Raw genomic sequence first — 22,189 nt, 5'->3', positions numbered from 1 at the left:
GGTTCCTGAGGAAGGTTTGGGTGTATAATTTATTATGTTTTTACCCAAGCGAAGCCGGGGCGGGCCGTTAATAAATATAGTAATAGATCTATTACATTGTAACCTTGACTGACTCTAACCCGTAGGGAAATGGTCGAGTTACAATTTCCGCATTACAATCAGTAATCATTATTAGCTTTATAATCTACTAGCTGTTGTGTAGATAAAGCGTTATTAAGTAACAAACGAACAAATTAACTATCATTAATCTTAAAAAGTTTGTGTACCACCATTTGCTCACCACGGTGTAGGAAAACATCGTGAGGAAACCTGCACACTGGTTAATTATTAACTTGTGTGTGAAATGGAGAAGGCAATGGCAATTACTCCATTACTAATGCCAAGAAAGTTGTTGTGTGTTTTATTTCACATAATGACCACGACCCTCAGCCATGAGGAATATGACTATGAAGAAGGTAGGTACATTCTGACGGCCATTGCAATGCGTACACAAACAATGTGATCAATTAATTACATACTAATTGTTTTTTAATTGTTATGTGTAGTTTAATGAGTTTATTGTTTAGCTATTAATAAGATGTTTAGTAACAAATACTGATATTCATAAGAAGGATAACACATATGTACATTGTTATGCTATTTTTTAAGCTAAAATATATTTTGTCTCGTTCTGTCAATGCCCAATTTTGTAAAGTGCGATAGTGACAAAACATACTGTACCTGTGTGTAACTCAAATTTTTACATAATTGGGAATATTTCAAAAATGACTTAACCGATTTTGATGCCCCACGAACTTAAAAAATCTATTGACAGTACCTACATAACTTTTAAATTTCATCACAATCAGACCAATGGTTCGAAAGTTATCGCGTTACAAACATGCATACAAAAAATGTATTTTTGCCCCAAGTTGAAAATTCGCTTCAATTTTGGACTCCATAGTTGTTGTCATACGAGATTAAAAGCTTTGAGCCAATAAATAGGTAACAACAGCATACCCAAAGTGATTCAAGCTGAGGGTTGACTTCTACCGGAATTTTGAAAATTAAGGTTTATTTTTCAAGCTGCCCAGACGTCACAGCCGTAGTTGCAGCATGGGGAGTCGCTCAGAAGTGTTATGAGATGTTAACTCAACGATACTATATAAAATTATAACAAATACATATATAGATACACATCCAAGACCCGGGCCAATCAGAAAAATATCATTTTTCCGTCATGACCCGACCGGGGATCGAACCCGTGACCACTCGGTTCAGAGGCAAGCGGTACTACTGCGCCACCGAGGTCGTCATTTTCAGTTGTGTAGGAGAATTTGTTTTCTCTCTTGATTTCTCACTTCGGCCGGTTTCTTCCGCCGCCATAGAGCTTCGGAGCTGAGGATCCGCTCACCTACTTTGTCTTCTGCACTTCGAATGTTTTCATGACGTTTTAATGCTTCAGATGTGCAGTTATTGTCAAAAATACACAATGAATATCTCTGACATACTTTCCCATGCAAACTTGTATGTATGTCGCCATTCATAGAAAGCGTGACCAAAAATGACATTGTCGTAAAAATAGCCTGGCTTTTATATTCAGGGTTCCGCACCCGTATGGTAAAACTGACTCGATTACTAAGATCCATCATTCTGACCGTTTGTATGTCTGTTTTTCATAGTCGTATTCCTTATGGCTGAGTGTCGTCGTCGTTAAGAGCAATTATACACACACAACAGTTTTCTTGGCATTAATAATGGAGTGGTTTGCAATTGCTTTCTCCATTTCACACACAAGTTAATAATCAACCAGTGTGCAGGTTTCCTCACGATGTTTTCCTTCACCAGAAGCGAGTGGTGATCTATGAAAACAACTATACATGAGTCAGATTGGTATACAAACTCATGTGGTACGAGTAGGATTCGAACTTGGGACCTTTCGATCCACAGGCGGGCGTCTTAACCATTACACCACCACCGCTTCTGTCTGTCTGTTACCAGGTGATTCTCTATCATGAACCGTGATAGTTTATCGACGACCTCGGTGGCGCAGTGGTAAAGTTCTTGCCACTGAACCGAGAGGTCCTGGGTTCGATCCCCGGTCGGGTCATGATGGAAAATGATCTTTTTCTGATTGGCCCGGGTCTTGGATGTTTATCTGTACATGTATTTGTTGTAAAATATAGTATGGTTGAGTTAGTATCCCATAACACAAGTCTCGTCGTGGATCGGTTCGGGAGGTTCCCTCTATTGTGGTTGAGCTTCGCGATGGCTGACTCACGCGTCAACTCGTGAACGGGTGCTGCCGGGGGAACTGGTCAGCTCGATCTTTTATTAAAAGTTTTTTTTTTTTTGTTTGGTTAATTATACATATATATATAAGTATATATATATTTTCCTTTCATCAGCACTTGATCACAATCATAATATGTTTCAGTATACCTTTTGACCATGTACTTTATTATGTACTTAATGTTATATTACTGATAAAAAATTATACATAAATTTATATATAAAAAATGGTAAGCCCTTCTGGCATAATAGGGACCAACACTGTTTGAATGAGTTTCTTTCGGCATTTCTTCTCAGCAGTGGTCGTTCCGAAATGCTAGTAGTTTGTAGCTTTGGTAAACATCATTTAATTTAGATTATGACGTGAAAAAGTGCCTGTGAAGGCCTAATTTCTGAATAAATGATTTGATTTTGATTTCGAACTTACTTTGGGGCTAGCTCAATCTGTGTGATTTGTCCTAATATATTAGCAGTTGGAATTTTCACAGATTATATATTTCTGTTATCGCTATAACAACATACAAAACAAAGCTAATACAACTAATCAACATTACAAAATAAATATTTGAGGGGCCCATACAATAAATGTGATTTATATAAATGACTAGCGGCTTCGCTCGGGTAAAAACGTAATAAATTATACCCCTAAACCTTCCTCGGGAATCAATCTATATATTGGTGAAAAACGTACGAAAATCCGTGCGGTTTTTACCAATATATACCTAGTTATAGGTAGTATTTGAGTTTATAGAAATAGAAATAAGTTTATTCAAAAAACTACAGACACACACATAATAACCAAAAAAGAAAATTAAGAAAAAAAAAATTAAAAATAACAACGTGGGTAAGTACAAAAAGTGATTATGGGTGTGTGTGCTGCAGTAATCTAAACAGGCCACAACTCAGTGATGTTATTACACTAGGAGCAATATACTGATTTTCAGTTGGAGTTTATCGCGTACAGACAGACAGGCGCGGCAGAGGACTTTGTTTTATAATTAGTAAGGATGATACGGAACTCTTTGTACGCGAATCCGACTTTCACTTGGCCGGTTTTATTTTGAAATTCTTTAAAATAAATATTGTTGTATTTACGATTTTATTAACGGCCCGTCTTCGCTCGGGTAAAACTATAATAAATTACATACCTAAACCTTCCTTAGGAATGACACTGTATATTGGTGAAAACCTTACAAAAATCGTCTGGTAGTTTTTGAGTTTATCGCGAATAAACAGACAGACGCGGCAGGAGGACTTTGTTGGATAAATGTGTAAGGAAACAAAACAATAGTCCGTTTTAACACAGATTGCAAATCTCACTTACATCATCAAGTATATACGCATTCTATTATAGTAACACTTGTTGAATAATTAGGTCTAATCACAGTGCCTCATTGCTCATCCTACTAATAGTATAAATGCGAAAGTTTGTGAGGATGTATTGTGTGTTTGATACACTTTCACGCGAAATCTACTGGACGGATTGTTATGAAATTTGGTACACTGGGAGAATATAACCTGGAATAACACATAGGGTACTTTTTATCCCGAAATTCCCACGGGAGCGAGGCCCCGAGGCGCAGCTAGTTACTTATATATCGTAACATATAATGAATACTAGAGTAGGACCACTACATCCAGCTCGTGGATGTCAAAGAGGCGATTAAGGGACAAATAGCTTAGGCATCTGATTACGTAGGGAAGAAATATCTGGCTATGCCGCTCCCGCCTGGCCCTGGCTGAAGGGGCAAACCCAAGCGCTGGCTTGATGGCTTTTACCTCGATATTCCCACGGGAGTGAAACCCTCACTATCGACTAGTATTTTGATGAAAATTGAAACACTACATCTATTGATACGATCATAATTGCACTATTATCATTTATAATGCAATGTAAATACTTAGTTCCGAATTCTATTGTGGAATACATTTAAGGACACTATCCCTAAATGTACATTTGTTTGACGACCTCGGTGGCGCAGTGGTAAAGTTCTTGCCACTGAATCGAGAGGTCCCGGGTTCGTTCCCCGGTCGGGTCATGGTGGAAAATGATTTTTTTCTGATTGGCCCGGGTCTTGGATGTATGATATGTATTTGTTATAAAATATAGTCGTATCGTATCGTTGAGTTAGTATCCCATAACACAAGTCTCGTACTTCCTTGGGGGTTAACTCAATCTGTGTGATTTGTCCTGATATATTTATTTATTTAAATAAATAATTACCTTATATGCGATAACTAGCCATATATCATTATCTGGTTTCTTACATCACTTGTCTAAGAGTTACGTTTTTAGTATGAGTGCTTTTGTTTACCGCAATGAAAAACCGGCAATGTATACCGAATCCATATAGTACCAATTCTAGGCAAGAATCACACGATGAAATTATTGTAACCATAGTAAATCACGTCTATACAGGGTTACTGCCATCAAACGCAAAACCTAAAGACTACTTTTCGTACATCAAAACAAGCAACTTTCATTCTACAACTATTCGTGATTCGTAGCTTTTTTTCATATAAAACAATCTAATTTGCGATTTGACACATCTTAACTCTATGTAATAGACAAGCAACACGAGACAGTACAGTAGCGTTATGTAGCGGAATCGAACATAGAGTTAACGTATTATAGAAACGACATTAAAACTAAAAATTATTATTTTTTGTATTTATTACGTTTAGACAAAAGTTGTAGAACAAAAGATGTTAGTCTTATGCGCCTTTGGAAGGTTATGCGTTAGATACCAGTAACTCTGATAAACAACCCTAACCGCACCCTATAGGGCGTGTATTGGATAAGGTCGACCTTCAAGTATTAGATTCAATACCACTGCCTGGACTATAACTTTATCTATTAACTGTATACAAACGAGGCTAATCATTTCCACAATTTTTCTAGCAAAAAATAGTTTCACAGATTCTTACGGATGTCCTGCGGACCTGTTACAATCTTAGGTAGATTGTGACAGACCTGCCAAACATTTTGGCTTATTCGTTTTCGAGAATATGTCATAAGAAATTAATTGATATTAGCTTTAATACAAACAGTAGCTTTGATAAATATTATTTAATTAAGGATATGACGGCAAAGCCTGTGATGGTCTAGTTTCTGAATAAATGTGATTTAATTTGAAATTAGATTATTTACCACTAAATTCTATTTAACAGAGCCTATTTCCGGGCAAAAATCTACCCTAAATCCTTCCATTTCTTCCTAAAGATTCGCAAAGCCAAAGCATTTATGCAGAAATTAGACCATCACAACAAACATTTCGAAACGACCCACTGCTGAGGCGAAATGTCGAAAGAAACTTATTTAAAAAGTGTTGGTCTATCATGCCAGAAGGGCTTAATATTATTTCCTACATATTTTTATTTTTAATTAGCTGCGCCTCGGAAATTTCGGGATGCAATGTTCTCTTTGTGGTATTCCAGGTTATATTCTACCCGTGTACCGATTTTCAAACCAATCACTCTAGTAGATTTTGCGTGAAATAGTAACAAACATACACAAATCCTCGCAAACATTCGCATTTATAATATCAGTAGGATTTATAACAAAGAATTAAAGAATGTTCTAGAACAGTCGGACGTGACTGAAATCACTATTTCCCTGTATTATATTACAATTGTCGTAATTATTTGACCTTATTAACAGAGATACCCGTCTACGTCCAGTATTTGCCCAGTTCCTTCCCAAAAAGTCGAGCGTACACCCATGTATTTGTGCCAGACTGTTTAGGAAGGAACTGGGACTATATATTTTATCTCGTTTCAAGAGTTGCGTTCCGATATCAAATTCTTACCATATTGAGCAAACAATATGTATTTTTTTGTTACTTAAAATTAAAATGTATATTATTATCTTTGTGTTAGTTACATGACTGAAGTAAATACAAAACACAATTAAATAAAATATTTCAATTACAATATAATCTAGACTAACAAATTTGTCGATCATAATCATAACACTAAACACAAACTTCGGAACATAAAAACCGTACCACGATGGAGTGGCAAAACTAGGAACTATCAATACCAGATAGACCACGTCATTGTTTTCAGCGACAGTAGCGCCACGTCTGTGGGACTTCTTTCGTGGTAATCAATCAGAAATAGTAACTTTTTTTGAATCGCGTATTTTGACAGATACGCGATCCAGTTTACGTTCTCAATGCACATCATGGTACCGAATTGTATGCAAAATGAGTGAATGAAATCGAAACGGCCTATTTTTTAGGTGACTACCTATAGTAGATCGTTATGTCAACTTGATGGTACGAATTACTGATGCAGATCAGTTCAGGTCCTGAATTGGATCGCATTAAGAGATGATGGTAAGCCCCCAGGTCTGTAAAAATTTACGATGACACAACATCGGTTTGGCGATCGTGACGCAAAACACATTATTTGTGATTATGTAACTATACAATGGTGGGACAAAACAAAACCATACCGCGTTTTAAAAATACAAAGCGCCATCTCTTGTCGAGTATGTAAAGTATTTTTTAACAAATACTATGTGATTTAATTAATTTGTAATTTTTTTTTCTTAACTGGGCGAGCTACGTGCAAATTCAAATTCAAATCATTTATTCAGAAATTAGACCTTCACAGGCACTTTTTCTCGTCAATTTTTATATTTATAGTTATTTCTCCCAAGCTACAAACTAGTGGCATTTCGAAACGACCACTGCTGAGAAGAAATGCCGAAAGAAACTCATTTGAACAGTGTTGGTCCCTATATATGCATCTATTGCCCACTCCTCGAACACACTGTCCTCTGAACAATTAACATTGCGTAGATTATTATGGGTGCTTTTATTTGTATATAATTAAACCGCGTCTTAATAAAAGACACAGTAACAAATAAAAAAAAAAACTCGCAAATATTAATTGGACTCTACGTAATTTGTCGTAATTTTACTCAAAATAAAATATTCTCTCTCTCTCTCTCATCTCTGTCTTTCTCATTTTCGTGTGTTCCCGGTCTTTTCGCGAATATCGGGGTCAGCCTAAAAAAGAAAATTTACAACTTAAAGATTCGGTCGTCATTATACAACAGCTCGCGGGACGTGAACCTTCCTTGGAAACACTCAATATAAAATATGTACTGTACGTGCTATATTTGATGTAAGCCTTTTTTTTGTAGCCTGTAGTTGTATCCCACAGGTGGGCAAAGGCCTCCCCTTCCTTCATCCAAAAATCACAATTTATTTAAGCTTTATTGCACAAAAATATATTTTTAAAAGTACAAAAGCATTTTCTTTGGGTCATACGGAGAATGCTATATGGGTGCAATATATAATTATATATACTTACATAAATATTTTATGTTTGCTCTTGTATGATCACATCCATGTTATCTTTGAATATTATAATATATTCAGTAAGCTATATGTTTACTTTGAGTCCAAACGTATGTTACAAACGAGTCTATTTATTTTATATAAATAAATATTTATTTGTAGTTATAACTACTTGGAGATTAAATATATATTTTTTTGTTGAAAATGTAAGAATTAAAAAAAGGGCGTTTGAAATAACTTTAAATGTTTATTGGTATTAAATTATTGGTAACAAAGTGTGATTTGATGTAAAAAATTTTTAAAAAGTGCAGTGTCTAAACAGGATGTGTGTTGAATAGAGATAATACAGAAATAATAACAGAATATGTTGTGATTTCAATTGCATAGTTTATTTTTGGATTGCGGTGGGTTTTTTTTTTAATGAAAACAATGGCTTCTTGTTATGGTTTGTACTGTTTTATCACTATCACTATATGCATGTCATGTATGTTCGGGTGGAATCTTGCAACTCAACTTTGAAGCAGATATCTTCAACCGATTGAGCGGAAATTTTGTGCACGCGTTTAATTTGGATTGCAATGCATTATCGTGATACTATTGACCTGATGGTGAACCCAGGATCGGCCCCCGACGAGTTAACTCTACTCTCAACAGTTTACTGCACGGATGTGATCTCCACGATAACAACAAAAGTCAAAAATGTATTTTTTGTAAAAAAAACTTATGTTACATCACAAGTTTGAAGTATCACAGCAAAGTTAGTGACAATGCAACGCCCTAGGTCAATTAGAACACATTGCATTTTATGAGTCAGCCACGCCTACAAAACTGTTGTTCAGTTAGGGCTTGCCCTCCAATCGAGCTATATATCACATCGATATATATATATTATAATCAGCACTCGGATCACAATCATAACCTGTTTTGATATACCTTTTGACTATGTACATTATGTACTTTTATATATTATTAAAAAAAAAAAAACATTGTAAGAAACAATAATGGTAAGCCGATCTAGCATGATAGGGACCAACACTGTTCAAATGAGTTTCTTTCGGCATTTCTTCTCAGCAGTGGTCGTTCCGAAATGCCAGTAGTTTGTAGCTTGTGAGAAATAACTATAAATATAAAGATTGACGAGAAAAAGTGCCTGTGAAGGTCTACATTCTGAATAAATGATTTGAATTTGAATTTGCTATTAATTTCTGCCGTACGTAATATCAACGCAATCGGCTGAAGATATCTGCTTCAAAATTGATTTGCAAGATCCCAAAACTCGAGACATAGTTTTGCAACTTTAATGAAATATTAGGATATACAAATATATTAGGACAAAATCACACAGTTTGAGCTGGCCCCTAAAGTAAGTTCGAGGCTTGTGTTATGGGATACTAACTCAACGATACTATATTTTATAACAAATACATATATAGATAAACATCCAAGACCCGGGCCAATCAGAAAAAGATCATTTTCCATCATGACCCGACCGGGATTCGAACCCGGGACCGGGAATGAAAGCTCATCATCAATTAATTTAAGAACTTTCTTCTTGTCGGTGGAGCATTTTCCATCTAATTCTGTCCTCCGCCATCGATTTCACCTTCCTATACGACGCGACCAACTATAAAAAATAAAAATTATTAATAAAAGCTAGTAAAATCAAATTAAAAGTTAATGAAATCCCCGATCGAAGTTCCTGGCAGCCCCTCATTAGCTAGAAAAGAGCTGACGTTATCCAAACGGCTAAACACACATTTTCCAAACACAGCTAAAACACTATTTAATTCTCTTTCAAAATGAAAAAAGCTAGGTCAAAATCGGTCCAGTCGTTTGGCTGCCACGATGCCACAGACAGACATACAGATACACAGACATGTTAAACTTATGACTCTCTGACTGTCGGGGTTAAAACACGTTTTCTACGCGGGTAAACCACAGCTAAAAGGTGTAGATTTGGAACTCAATCGTAATATGTTTCCATATACTTTTTGACCATGTACTTTATTTGTTTAAACTTTGTTATATTATACTGGGAAAAAAATGTATTTAAAATAATTATGATAAGCCCTGATATGATAGGGACAAATACTGTTTAAATTAGTTTCATTCGGTAATCTCGGCGGTGGTCGTTCCGAAATGTAACTTTGATAAATATCATTTAATTTAGAGTATGACGTGAAAACCTCCACAAAGTCCTCACCTCAAAGTCGTCGTTCATTCAGAAATGATACCTCCCCTATCATTTCTGAATAAACGATGACTTTGAGCCTCTAATGAAGAATTCTGAAAGATCAGTGCCAGTTTTTATATGGGTACAGTGACGACATTGTTGCTATAAACGTCGTAAACTATCGGAAAATACCTCGCCTCCGATATCGCCTACGATAACCCGAATACAATATAAACAATATGTTTTTCATGATTGATAGGTGTATCTAGTTCCCTAGATGGACTATAGTTATAGTTCAACATGAATTCGCGCAATCGCGGCAGCTTTCATGCCCATAGACAATAGACAGACTCCAGTAGACAGTGTTCGTTGGTTCTCTTACTTAAAACAGGAAATTGCATACAGAACAAATGCCTGACAGGGGCAAACCCAAGTGCTGGCTTGATGTCGTCAAGGAATGATATGCGTGACAGTGACAATGGTCTGACAACTAGAGATACAACAACAGTTTTATCGACTGCCAAATATAGCCTCCCGGCTATTCGATTCAACGGTCATGGTGGAAAATGATATTTTTCTGATTGGCCCGGGTCTTGGATGTTTATCTATATATGTATTTGTTATAAAATATAGTCTCGTCGAGTTAGTATCCCATAACACAAGTCTCGAACTTACTTTGGGGCTATCTCAATCTGTGTTATTTGTCCTAATATATTTATAAGTTTCTTGCGTACATAAATTGATAATAAATAAATATTCCAATTTTCAAAAGTGTCTAGTTACCAGCGACACGATTTTGAAAATATAAAGTTGATGCCTGATTCAAGAAAATAATCAATTAAAACCGCTGTGTCATACATTATGGCCGTTACAGATTACCTTGCGAAAGGTCACAAGATAACACATTGTGTAATCAAAGAATACAATGAGTCGATAACGGTCGATTGAGCAAATTAATTTAAACAACCCGATAAGGGGTCGTATCAAGAAAAAAACTGCGATCCAATTGTGACTTCTGATGACCTCATAACGTCATCGATATATAAAACGCAATGCTAAATAAAAAAATGTAGAGGGAGGGACAAAGACCCACCTTCGTTCATTAAAAGTCTTTAATTGAATTGCAAGGCTGAAGTTTGTTGCAACGCTAATTTATCTGCGTTTTGGAAATCGGCAGTACACATAGTTTTGATAAAATTTTTGACTCGTAACAAAACACTCCGTTCTATGGTACATCCAGCCAATTTAAAATGAGAAAATTGAGTCAGGTAGCACGCTAGAGAAGCTGTACGCCACAACTAGTGCTGTATCGGTGTCGTCTTACTTTGTGGCGGCATCTGTCTTAACTTGCCTTGCCCCAGACCCTTACCTGTGCCATAATTTGGAGGAAGTACCACTGTATCCTCTGTATCCTGAAGCAACAAGATCATGTCTAAGTGGGGACTTAGACACGATCTCGTTGCTTCAGCTGATTTGTGTGAGGAGCCTATTTATAGACTTATTATTAACATGACAATTGTATGTGTTATTTTTCCTGCTACAGTTGAATCGTCTCATGAACGAGATCTACGAGACAGTGACGGCGGCGTGCAACATGGAAGACAACAAGCCAGGAAGCTTCCCGACTGATGCGGACAACGCCACCAGTGAAGGTAATATATTTTCGCTTAAACTGAACAGCAAAGGGCTTAGGTGAGAACCCTGCGGTACGCCAGAAGTTATATAGAAGCTAATGATTATTTAATTTGAAAATCACTCTTATTTTTTTATTGATGGAAGTGAATAAAAGTATGAGTTAATTAATTAACGCACACATATAAGCTTAAAAAGTTTAGCAGTTTGCCCTACACTAGACTACAAGTCTGTCCTGTGGTAGCCAAAATACGATTTACACCAACGTTATAAAGCCAAGAATAAGGTGGTCGCAAAATTACTTAATAATTCTTAAGGCAAGAGGAGGATTCGACCAGGGACCGGCTTGTCAACTACTATATAAATTATACTTTTTAAGTAATATTATAATTCAAAGGTTATGACCAAACAGAAGAGAGCCTAGTTGAGAGCCCTGAGCGCTCCAGATCTAAAACTAACAGATAATCGTTTAAAGCGACAATAAATATGATTAAAATATTTCTAAATGAGTGTTGAAATGAATCAAGCGCAGAAAATTAGTTTAAATTCTTTGTGATATTAGTTTAATAATAAATAAAACCGTGATTAATTCTGTCAAAGGCTTTTGAAGAGTTAATAAAATATTTTTTATTAGTGATTTCATGAACCGTTAGCTAAATTTACTTTCTACCTGACAGAATGAAAAAATAGTGTTGTGTTATTATTTTTATTTACTTTTGTACCTTGTACATAGGTACCTAGTCTATTTGTCATTAAACGATGTTGCAATATCGGAAAAATATCGGTAAATAGTTTACCGATATTTTATTAAATTAAGGTCATCTCTCTAAGGAACGTGTGGATATCAACCTTTTCAATAACATTGCTTCTTTTCATTACAGAATCAGTAAAAATAACAAGAAGTTTAACAGAAAAGAGGAAAAACTACGTACGTCGAGTCTCATCCCGAGTGGCGTACCTCGACAACAAGAACATAAAGAATAGATATAGACACCAAACTTCTATCTGCTCCTTCAAATCCGAAGTCATAGACAATCCATATTCTACATTCCGCTCGTGGAAGAGCTTCAGAACATCTCAAAACAATTTGGCCAAAGACAAAATGGAATCGACCGATTCGAAAATCAACTTGACCGATGACAGCGGTAACGCGTTGTCTATGGATTGTAGTGACGGCAGTGTCGATAATTTGAGTATCGATGGAAAAACTGGCTGTGTGGAAATACCATTGGAGAGTGAAGATAAGGGACTTTTCAGTATGTGTCTATTGGTTGGGTTGAATTATATGACTGGCCAAGCTTATGTGAAAAGTGTTTTTCCTAGTGAGGTAATACATTTTTGTTTCTTTTATCTATACTATTATTAAAAAGAGGTAAGCGTTTGTGGCTTTGTGATTTTGTATGTTTGAGGCGGGTAATCTCCGAAACTACCGAACCGATTTCAAAAATTCTATCACCATTAGAAAGTTACATTATCCAAGATTGCTATAGGCTATGTTTTATCTCAAAATTTCGACAGGAGCGAATCCCCGGGCAACATCTAGTATTCTAAAATTAGATAGAATTACTAGGGTCCCATAGTAAATATTAAAAAATCTTTGCCGGCTGTATACTGTCGTCGAACAGTTTGCCAAAGTTTGGCGAATTCGGTATACATTGCTGGTTTCTCATTGCGGTAAATAAAAGCACTCGTACAAACTGCGCAATGTTCACGCATTCGCGTCGGCATGTGTCTTGAGGTCGGTCGTTAGTATATAGCTATGTATATGTGTGACACATATCGATATTCTTAGATTCTATTGCTCATACATTTTTATTAATGTTCAAATCACATATTGATTTAGTTTTAATGGAATTTTTTGACGAAGTTACATATTTTTCCATTTCATGAGTTACTAGCTACGCCCCGCGGTGTTACCCGCCGTTTATCATTGGTTGTAATATATATAAAATAATACTTATATTATCGTAATTTCGTGCGCTTCAGGGCTATCCATACTAATATTATAAAGAGTAAAGTTTTGTATTTTTTTTTGTTTGTAATGAATAAACTCAAAAAGTATGCCATGTAAAATTATGACATAAAATTGTATGCCTTTCATGCCTGAGTTTAATTATGATTAAATTTGTCACAGGTCTCCGTCCCTCCACACATTGAGAATCTGATATTTCCTGAAACATTGAGCTGGGCGCAGCGCGGCGAATGGTCCCCAGACGCAAGCGCTCAGTGTTATTCCTTAGTGCTTACTACAGAGAGGGGGGAGAGAGCTTACGGGTATGTTGTGACTTGCAATTCACTGTACTTTATATGTGACTAGCTGCGCCCCGGGGCTTCGCACCCGTGGGACATTCGGGATAAAAATTGTCGTATGTGTTATTCCAGGTTGTATTCCACACGTGTACCGAATTTCATAATAATCTGTCTGGTAGATTTTGTGTGAAAGAGTTTCAAACACACACACATACATCCTCACAAATTTTGGTATTTATAATATTAATAGGACTAGCTCTTTACACGCGGCTTCGTCCGCTTAAATGTTTTTTGTATTAATGGGATAGTTGAAATAAAATATCCATAGCTTATTTAAAATACACACAGCGCCATCTAGTGTTTTTATTGCAATTTTTTTAGCATTTAGTGCCACCTATAATATTTTATTATTTAGGGTATTTGCGAAAAACCTGTATTCTAATACAGGTTTTTCGCAATTCCCACGGGAACAATAGCTTTTGCCGGCATGAAACATATCCTATGTCCTTCTCCGTATTTCAAATTACATGTATGCAAAATTTCAAGAAGATCGGTCTAGTAGATAGAGCGTGAAGAGGTGACAAGCTTTGGCATTTATAAAATTAGTTTGACGATTAACACGCGTTATGCAAACGAAAATATCTTTTATCTCAATCAGTTATTGCCGCCGGGTGCTGCCAGAGGGCGCCACAACCTGTCTCCCTCTGTGCTACTGCGTGATCAGCAAGTACAGAGCACCTGGGTTCTACTACAAGGTGCTGCGCGAGATAGAGGCGCAGCACGGCGGGCCCGAGCTGCGCGCGCGCGCGCTGCTGCGCCGGCTGCTGCGCGCCGCGCTGCCGCCGCCCGGCGGGGAGTTGCTGCTCACTCTGGTGACGGACAAACAGGTCATTGGATTTTTAATATATATATATATATATTTTTTTTTCATATCTTTTTTTATTTTGGAAAACACAGTTTGATAAAATGTAACTTAACTAATTAATATAGGAACCAACCAAGTCTCCATTTATTGTTACAAATATATCGAACCGACTCGTAAAATGTTATTTTGTTAAGCATCTTTAGCAATGGTCAGTTTCGGTTGACGAGCGACAAGTAATTTGATTTTATTAGATTATTCTTTAAAGTTTTATGGAAGGGCTCAGTAGGGCAGTGAGATAGTTTAGGTTAAGCGTCTGTAGCAACGGTCGGTTTAGGGATAGGTGACCGGAAATGGACTGCGATAGTGGAGGTTAAGCATCTTTGGGAATGTTATTGTTACCTATCATCCACTAAGTCTGTGTATTTCTTAGTTACCTCGCGAGACATCCACGGGAATATATGCATATAGTGGTACTATTCTAAGGCGGAACCACACGGTACTACTAATGGCTATGTTTTAAAATAAATATGTGTATGCTGAAACTTAATTAAATTCAAATTCAAATCATTTATTCAGAAATTAGACCTTCACAGGCACTTTTTCACGTAAACTTTTATATGAAATAGTTATTTCTCACAAGCTACAAACTATTGGAATATCGGAACGACCACTGCTGAGACGTACGTTTTGTATATTTAGCTTTTTCTTTATATATATATAAAGAAAAGCTAAATATACAAAACGCGTATATATATGTGTGACAATTTTCAATAATTTTATTGGAAATACAACTTTTATTTTATTTATTCATTTAAATTTTGACATTTTTAATAATGATGTAAATTCGTCCTCCTAATTTTTAATATATATATAAGACCTAATTTGTTAATTGACGTCCTTGGAGAAAAGGCTGCGGTGAAGTTTGTTGCGCCGCTTCTTCTTCACCTGCGCTTTGGAAGCCGGCAGTAGACTTAGTTTAAGTAATTTTTTGACGTCAATTTTGTCAATTTGTGCCGAAAGAGAAACTCATTTGAACAGTGTCGGTCCCTATCATGCCAGAAGGGCTTACCATTATTGTTTCTAACATTTATTTTTCTAATAATATCTCAAAGTACATAATGTACAGACTGATTCTTGAAGGCAAAATCCCTGGCAAAAGACCTCCTGGCCGCCCTCGACGAATGTGGTTCGACGACATAAAGCATTGGACCGGACTTGATACAACCAACTGCAAATAGCGGCCCAAAGCCGCGAGGAGGTTCCGTATGCTGACCTCCAAACTTCAATTCGAAGATGGCACCCCATGATGATACTATAATGTAAATTTTCAAAAAATTAATCTACAGGATCATCTGAAATGCCAGACCATGCCGGATCTGAGAAGAAGCGGGGGCAAAAGTGAAGAAGATAAGGAAGAGTTTCCTCGATTTTTGGACTTCGAGAACAATAATAACACTAAACGGATCACACTCGGTTATGAAACTAGGTGAGTTTCTTTATATATTAATTAGTGACCCGTCCTGGCTTCGAGCGGGTAAAACCACAACGCAAAACAAAGTTGATTAAGCGTGAAGGGGTAATAAACAAACATACTTCCCCATTTATAATATTAGTTAGGATAATGAAAATATGACACAATTTTGATGTTGGCTTGTGTGCCCAAACCTTATAATTAATCATGGGTACTGGTATCTAACACATAACCTTCCAAAGGCGCATAAGGTACATAGAGACTAACATCTTTTGTTCTACGACTTTTGTCTAAACGTAGTAAATACAGAAAAAAAAACATTTTTTAGTTTTAATGTCGTTTCTATAAAACGTTAACTCTATGTTCGATTCCGCTACACAACGCTCGTGTACTGTCTCGCGTTGCTTGGCTATTACATACAGTTACCATGTGTAGAATCGCGAATTAGATTGTATTTTTTTTTTTATAAAAAAAAAAAAAAACTACGAATCACGAAAAGTCGTAGAATAAAAGTTGCTTGTTTTGATGTACCCAAGTAGTCTTTGGGAGGTTTTGCGTTTGATACCAGTGTTTTGTGATATGCCCTATATATGTGACGTTCCAAGCGTTTAGGTACCACTTGAGTGGTATTGAGTTAAGCCTGTATTTAGATAGTTAAACAGTTGGGTGAACATATGGAATTAAAAAAAAAAAACAATTGATTTTATTCACATTTATTATTGAAAAAAAAAAACTCAAAGTTTACTTACAAAAGTCAAATTGTCGGGAAACAGAATGTTTAAACTGAGTTCTAGTTACTAAACATACAATTGCAATTTTCCTTTGAATATTGCATTAAAATGTATTAAAATCGCAAAATGCCGATTTTCAAGCTTTTTTTCCACAAAGTCTCAAATATCTCTGAAACTAGAATCTATACCCAGTGGTGTTTTGAACGCCACATATATAATATATTACTAGATACTGCCCGGGGCTTCGCTCCCGTGTTAATTTTGAGATAAAATATAGCCTATAGCAATCTATGATAATGGTAACCTTTCTAATGGTTTTTTGACGACCTCGGTGGCGCAGTGGTAAGATTCTTGCCACTGAACCGAGAGGTCCCGGGTTCGATCCCCGGTCGGGTCATGATGGAAAACGATCTTTTTCTGATTGGCCCGGGTCTTGGATGTTTATTTATATATGTATTTATTATAAAATATAGTATCGTTGAGTTAGTATCCCATAACACAAGTCTCGAACTTACTTTGGGGCTAGCTCAATCTGTGTGATTTGTCCTAATATATTTATTTATTATTTATTTATTTAATGGTGAAAGAATTTAATCCTTTCAAATTCAAATAATTTATTCATAAATTAGACCTTCACAGGCACTTTTTCACGTCAATTTTTATATTAAATAGTTATTTCTCACAAGCTACAAACTACTGGCATTTAGGAACGACCACTGCTGAGAAGAAATGCCGAAAGAAACTCATTTGAACAGCGTTGGTACCTATCATGACAGAAGGGCTTACCATTATTGTTTCTTACAATTTCAGTAGACATACAAACTCACAAACGCTTACCTCTTTATAATTGACCGAGCGAGCGAAACGCGAGTTCTAACATTCTACTTGGGGCAAAAATATTTTTTTTGTATGTATGCATGTGTATGTATGTTTGTAACGCGATAAATTTCGAACCGTTGGTCCGATTTTGAAATATTCATAATTTTGTAAAAATTTCCTGTGTTCACGAGGTATAATTTCGCAGCGAACAGTAATAAATAAAAAATAAATAAATATAAATATATTAGAACAAATCACACAGATTGAGCTAGCCCCAAAGTAAGTTCGAGACTTGTGTTATGGGATACTAACTCCACGATACTATATTTTTATAACATATACATATATAGATAAACATCCAAGACCCGGGCCAATCAGAAAAAGATCATTTTCCATCATGACCCGACCGGGGATCGAACCCGGAACCTCTCGGTTCAGTGGCAAGAACTTTACCACTGCGCCACCGAGGTCGTCAACGAACAGTAATAGTATAGATTTACAGACATTATATAATAATAATTATATTAATTATGATACTTTTTTTTTACAGACAAACAGTAATAAAACGCCCAATCGAGCCTCGCGTCGACGAGGACAATCTGTCGACGCTCGTGGACTCCCTAGGAACGGGTCTGGCCATCAAAGTGTTCGGCTCCCTGTTGCTGGAGAGGAAGGTCATCATCATCAGCGATAAACTTAGGTAAAAACTTGACTAGCTGCACCCCGCGGTCTAGCCTATGACGGTACAGCTCTCGAACTATCTTCACATCAAAATGTCACGTCAATCCGTTGATCCGTTTTGACGTGAATGACCGACGAACAAACACACAAACATACTTTCGCATTATTATAGAAAGGCTCTGACGCACAATGTGAACTTAGGATATAACTAAATATGTCATGTGTCTGTCTGTCCGTTTTGTATGTCACTCTTAAAAAACCTGCATCTAAATCCGTTCCGCTTATTTTTAACCGTTTCGCGACATATCCCATATCCTCTGATTAGCAATTCACACGATCTAACCACACATATGGACAGACACCGACTATGTTTTATACTGTACTAGCTGCGCCCCGGGGCTTCGCTCCCGTGTGAATTTCGGGATAAAAAGTACCGTATGGTTCTATTCTAGGTTATATTCTACCCGTGTACCAAATTTAATAACAATCCGTCCAGTAGATTTGGAGTGAAAAAGTAACAAATATCCTCACAAACTTTCGCATTTATAATATTATAGTAGTTTGACGACCTCGGTGGCGCAGTGCTAAAGTGCTTGTCTCTGAACCGAGAGGTCCCGGGTTCGATCCCCGGTCGGGTCATGATGGAAAATGATCTTTTTCTAATCGGCCCGGGTCTTGGATGTTTATCTATATATGTATTTGTTATTATATATTATCGTTGAGTTAGTATCCCATAACACAAGTCCCGAACTTACTTCGGGGCTAGCTCAATCTGTGTGACTTGTCCTAATATTTATTTATTTATTTCCCAGTCAACTATCATCGTGTATGGAGGCCCTACAGTCTTCGCTGTACCCGTTCGTGTGGCAACAGCCGCTCATATCGGCGATACCCTCGGAGATACAGAGAGACGTGTTGCAAGCGCCGTTGCCCATTCTAGCTGGCATGTTGGCCACTGGCACTGAAATCGACGGACTTGAATTCGAAGAGGTAACAATATATTTTACATATCACATATTCAGTAATTAGGTCCTTATTACCCCCAAATGGGGCTTGTCGGTGACCAATTAGCGCTCTAGGGGTAATTATGTAGCTAGAAAAGCTCTAGGGCGGTGAGTAATTGAAAAAAAAAAACACTTCACTCTTTCAAAAAGTTCGCGTACATCTAACCATCATACTGACCCAATGACCAAATCGTATAAAGTCGAATTCAATAAGGTTGGCAATAAAGTCCATTGACACCTGCGTACTGTGTTTTCCCAATTTGAAAATCGACAGTTTTGGAATATATGAAATGTATCGCAAAATTGTGTAAACTCGGTAACTTGGTACAGGGTTATACAAGTTCACAGTAGAAATCGTCAACATTTATTTAAACGTACACGTTAATAATTATATCTTCCTAACTGTGTTGGTTTGTTACTCTTTACGTTTTAACTGCTGTAGTCTTGGCTTTTCCACATTAGAGGGCCGGGTTATGGTTCCATTTCAAACAAAAAAATTAACAAAGAAAACAAATTTCAAATAAATATATTGTGCGGCTGTCAAACAAAATGGCAGCCGAATGTTGTCAACCTCTGTCATCGGTAAGTGGGAGCAATGAACTTTATGGCCATTCTACGTGAACAATACTTTAGTTATCAATTTTAAATAGGTATCGAACGGCGAAGTTCAACTTCGTTCTTGAAAAAATAAATTAAAATGTTCTTTATTTGGTTCTTTTTAATGAAAAAAGTCGGGAATAGAAAACTTTTACTTCAAATATTGTTTGTTTTTGTGTTTTTTTTATAATTACGTTTCTTTCTACTTACCTCACAATCGAGGTGTAAAGCGGAGTAATTGGCTCGGGCGTAAGCATCAATTGCACACTCGAACTCGGGCTGCAATGATGCCTTACAGCCCTTGGCTACTAAAAATTCTGTTGAAATTTCTAGAATGTATCAGATTTTTCCTTTTATAGATATTGGTCTGGAGTTTTCTGTGTGTGGTCGAACTTTTTTGATTATCTATGTGTTTTGATTTTCGCGCTTTGAACACATAAAATTATATTATTACCAGCTTTTGTCTGCGGCTTCGCCCGCGTTAATTTACCGAGATGAAAGGTACCCTATGTCCTTGTCCATACTTCAAACTACATGTATGGAAGATAGAGCGTGAAGAGTGTCTACGCCAGTACACCACAACACTAGGCGCGTCCCGCCCGCGACCCCTCGCGCGGCAGCCAATGGCTATCGAACACGACAATTTCAATTTTTTTTCCTGCGCGCGCGCACTACAAATCTAGTTTTTTCTATTGTTTTGTTTCCTGTCATTCGATTCGATTTCTGTTTTTCATTATACCAATTTGTAAGAATTAAGAAAAATACAATTATCTAAATTCTTAGCTCCAAGTATTTTATTTTAACTACCTATTAGTTCCGTAACGAACAAGCAAACTTACATTCGCATTTATAATATTAGTCCTAATTAATATTACAAATGCGAAAGTATGTTCTTCAAGTTAGCAACGTAAAATAAAAAAGTTTCGTATACGTCTTATAAAAACGACTTTCTTCTTCATAGCCGTATTTCTCGTGGTCACACACACAACATCTTTCTTGGCATTATCAATGGAGTGGTTTGCCATTGCCTTCTCCATTTCACACACAAGTTAATAATAATCAACCAGTGTGCAGGTTTCCTCACAATGTTTTGTGAAGTGGTGGTCTATGAAAACTACTATACATGAGTCAGATTGGTATACAAACGCATGTGGCACGAGTAGGATTCGAACCTATCGATCCACAGGCGGGCGTCTTAACCATTACACCACCACCGCTTTAGGATGACATTACATCATTATTTTAAATGTCAAAATTTATGAACAAAATCATTTTTTACATAATTGTGAATATTTCAAAAACGGTATAGTCGATTTTGTTGCCCCACGATCTTAAAAATTCTATAGGCGAATCCTACATGCCTTTTGAACTTCATCAAAATCGGACCAACGGTTCAAAAGTTATCGCTTTACAAAAATGTATTTTTGCCCCAAGTCGAATTGTAGAATAGTTTACATTATTCTTGAAAATATAGTACAATTCAAACTCTTGCGTTACTGAGTGACCGACTGACAGACAACGCACAGCCGAAACTAATGGGCGTAGCAAACTGAAATTTGGCGTGTAGGGTCCTAGGACAGTGTAGGGGAGCACCAAGAAGGGATTTCCTGAAATTCCCGCGGGAAACGGATATTTACTCTCATTCATCACATAGTCAGTCGTGGATAAAAGCTAGTATTATATATTTGTTAAAGGGCATGCTGATAGACCTGACCCATCCATCGAAAGTGCTGTTCTACCAGGGGGACGAAGCCACAATACTACCTACTTCGTGCTATAAGACGTTGAAGACGTCACTACAGGTATGTACCGTGTCGAAAATAACAATGAGATTAAAAAAAAAATTGAAATCGAGCGGAAATTGAACCCGTGTCTGTCTATTCGAGACAGTGATCTTGTTATACAGGTACACTACCATCTTAAAGTATTTTTTCCACAAGAGGTTAAAATAAAATCTCATACAAAACTAAATGCTCTAGAGTAAATAAATTAATATGTTACGAATCACACAGATCGAGCTAGTCCCAAAGCAAGTTCGAGACTTGTGTTATGGGATACTAACTCAACGATACTATATTTTACAACAAATACATATATAGATAAACATTCGAGACCCGGGCCAATCAGAAAAATATCATTTTCCATCTTGACGTGTCCGGGGATCGAACCCGGGACCCCCATTATAGAAGGCTTCGTCTAGTTCGTAGTTTTTTTCCTTTTTCGTTGATCTATGATCAAAATGCTTAATATTCCACTTTTCATATATAAGTGTAAGATTGTTGTGCTAATTGTGTGGTACCAAATAAATAGTTTTTCTTTCTTTCTTTCTTTCTTTCTTTCTTTCTTTCTTTCTTTCTTTCTTTCACTCTCACGAGATGTGTTG

The 22,189-nt window shown here is 36.6% G+C and overlaps 1 protein-coding gene across 1 annotated transcript in view; it reads left to right on the top strand.

The window, feature by feature from the left end:
• The window catches only part of LOC128681722 (uncharacterized), a 61,699-nt gene that overhangs the window by 32,902 nt on the left and 6,608 nt on the right, over positions 1 to 22,189 (top strand). The window contains exons 3-10 of the mRNA XM_053765846.1: positions 11,300 to 11,408; positions 12,270 to 12,715; positions 13,523 to 13,662; positions 14,297 to 14,525; positions 15,850 to 15,989; positions 18,075 to 18,224; positions 19,018 to 19,195; positions 21,501 to 21,608. Of these exons, the coding sequence (XP_053621821.1) occupies positions 11,300 to 11,408; positions 12,270 to 12,715; positions 13,523 to 13,662; positions 14,297 to 14,525; positions 15,850 to 15,989; positions 18,075 to 18,224; positions 19,018 to 19,195; positions 21,501 to 21,608 (1,500 nt within the window). The remainder of the gene's footprint in view (positions 1 to 11,299; positions 11,409 to 12,269; positions 12,716 to 13,522; positions 13,663 to 14,296; positions 14,526 to 15,849; positions 15,990 to 18,074; positions 18,225 to 19,017; positions 19,196 to 21,500; positions 21,609 to 22,189) is intronic.

Source organism: Plodia interpunctella, chromosome 28 (genome assembly GCF_027563975.2).
Source record: "Plodia interpunctella isolate USDA-ARS_2022_Savannah chromosome 28, ilPloInte3.2, whole genome shotgun sequence".
Taxonomy (NCBI): Eukaryota; Metazoa; Arthropoda; class Insecta; order Lepidoptera; family Pyralidae; genus Plodia; species Plodia interpunctella.
The sequence above is the reverse complement of the archived record's forward strand: the minus strand, read 5'-3'. Positions and strand labels throughout refer to the sequence as shown.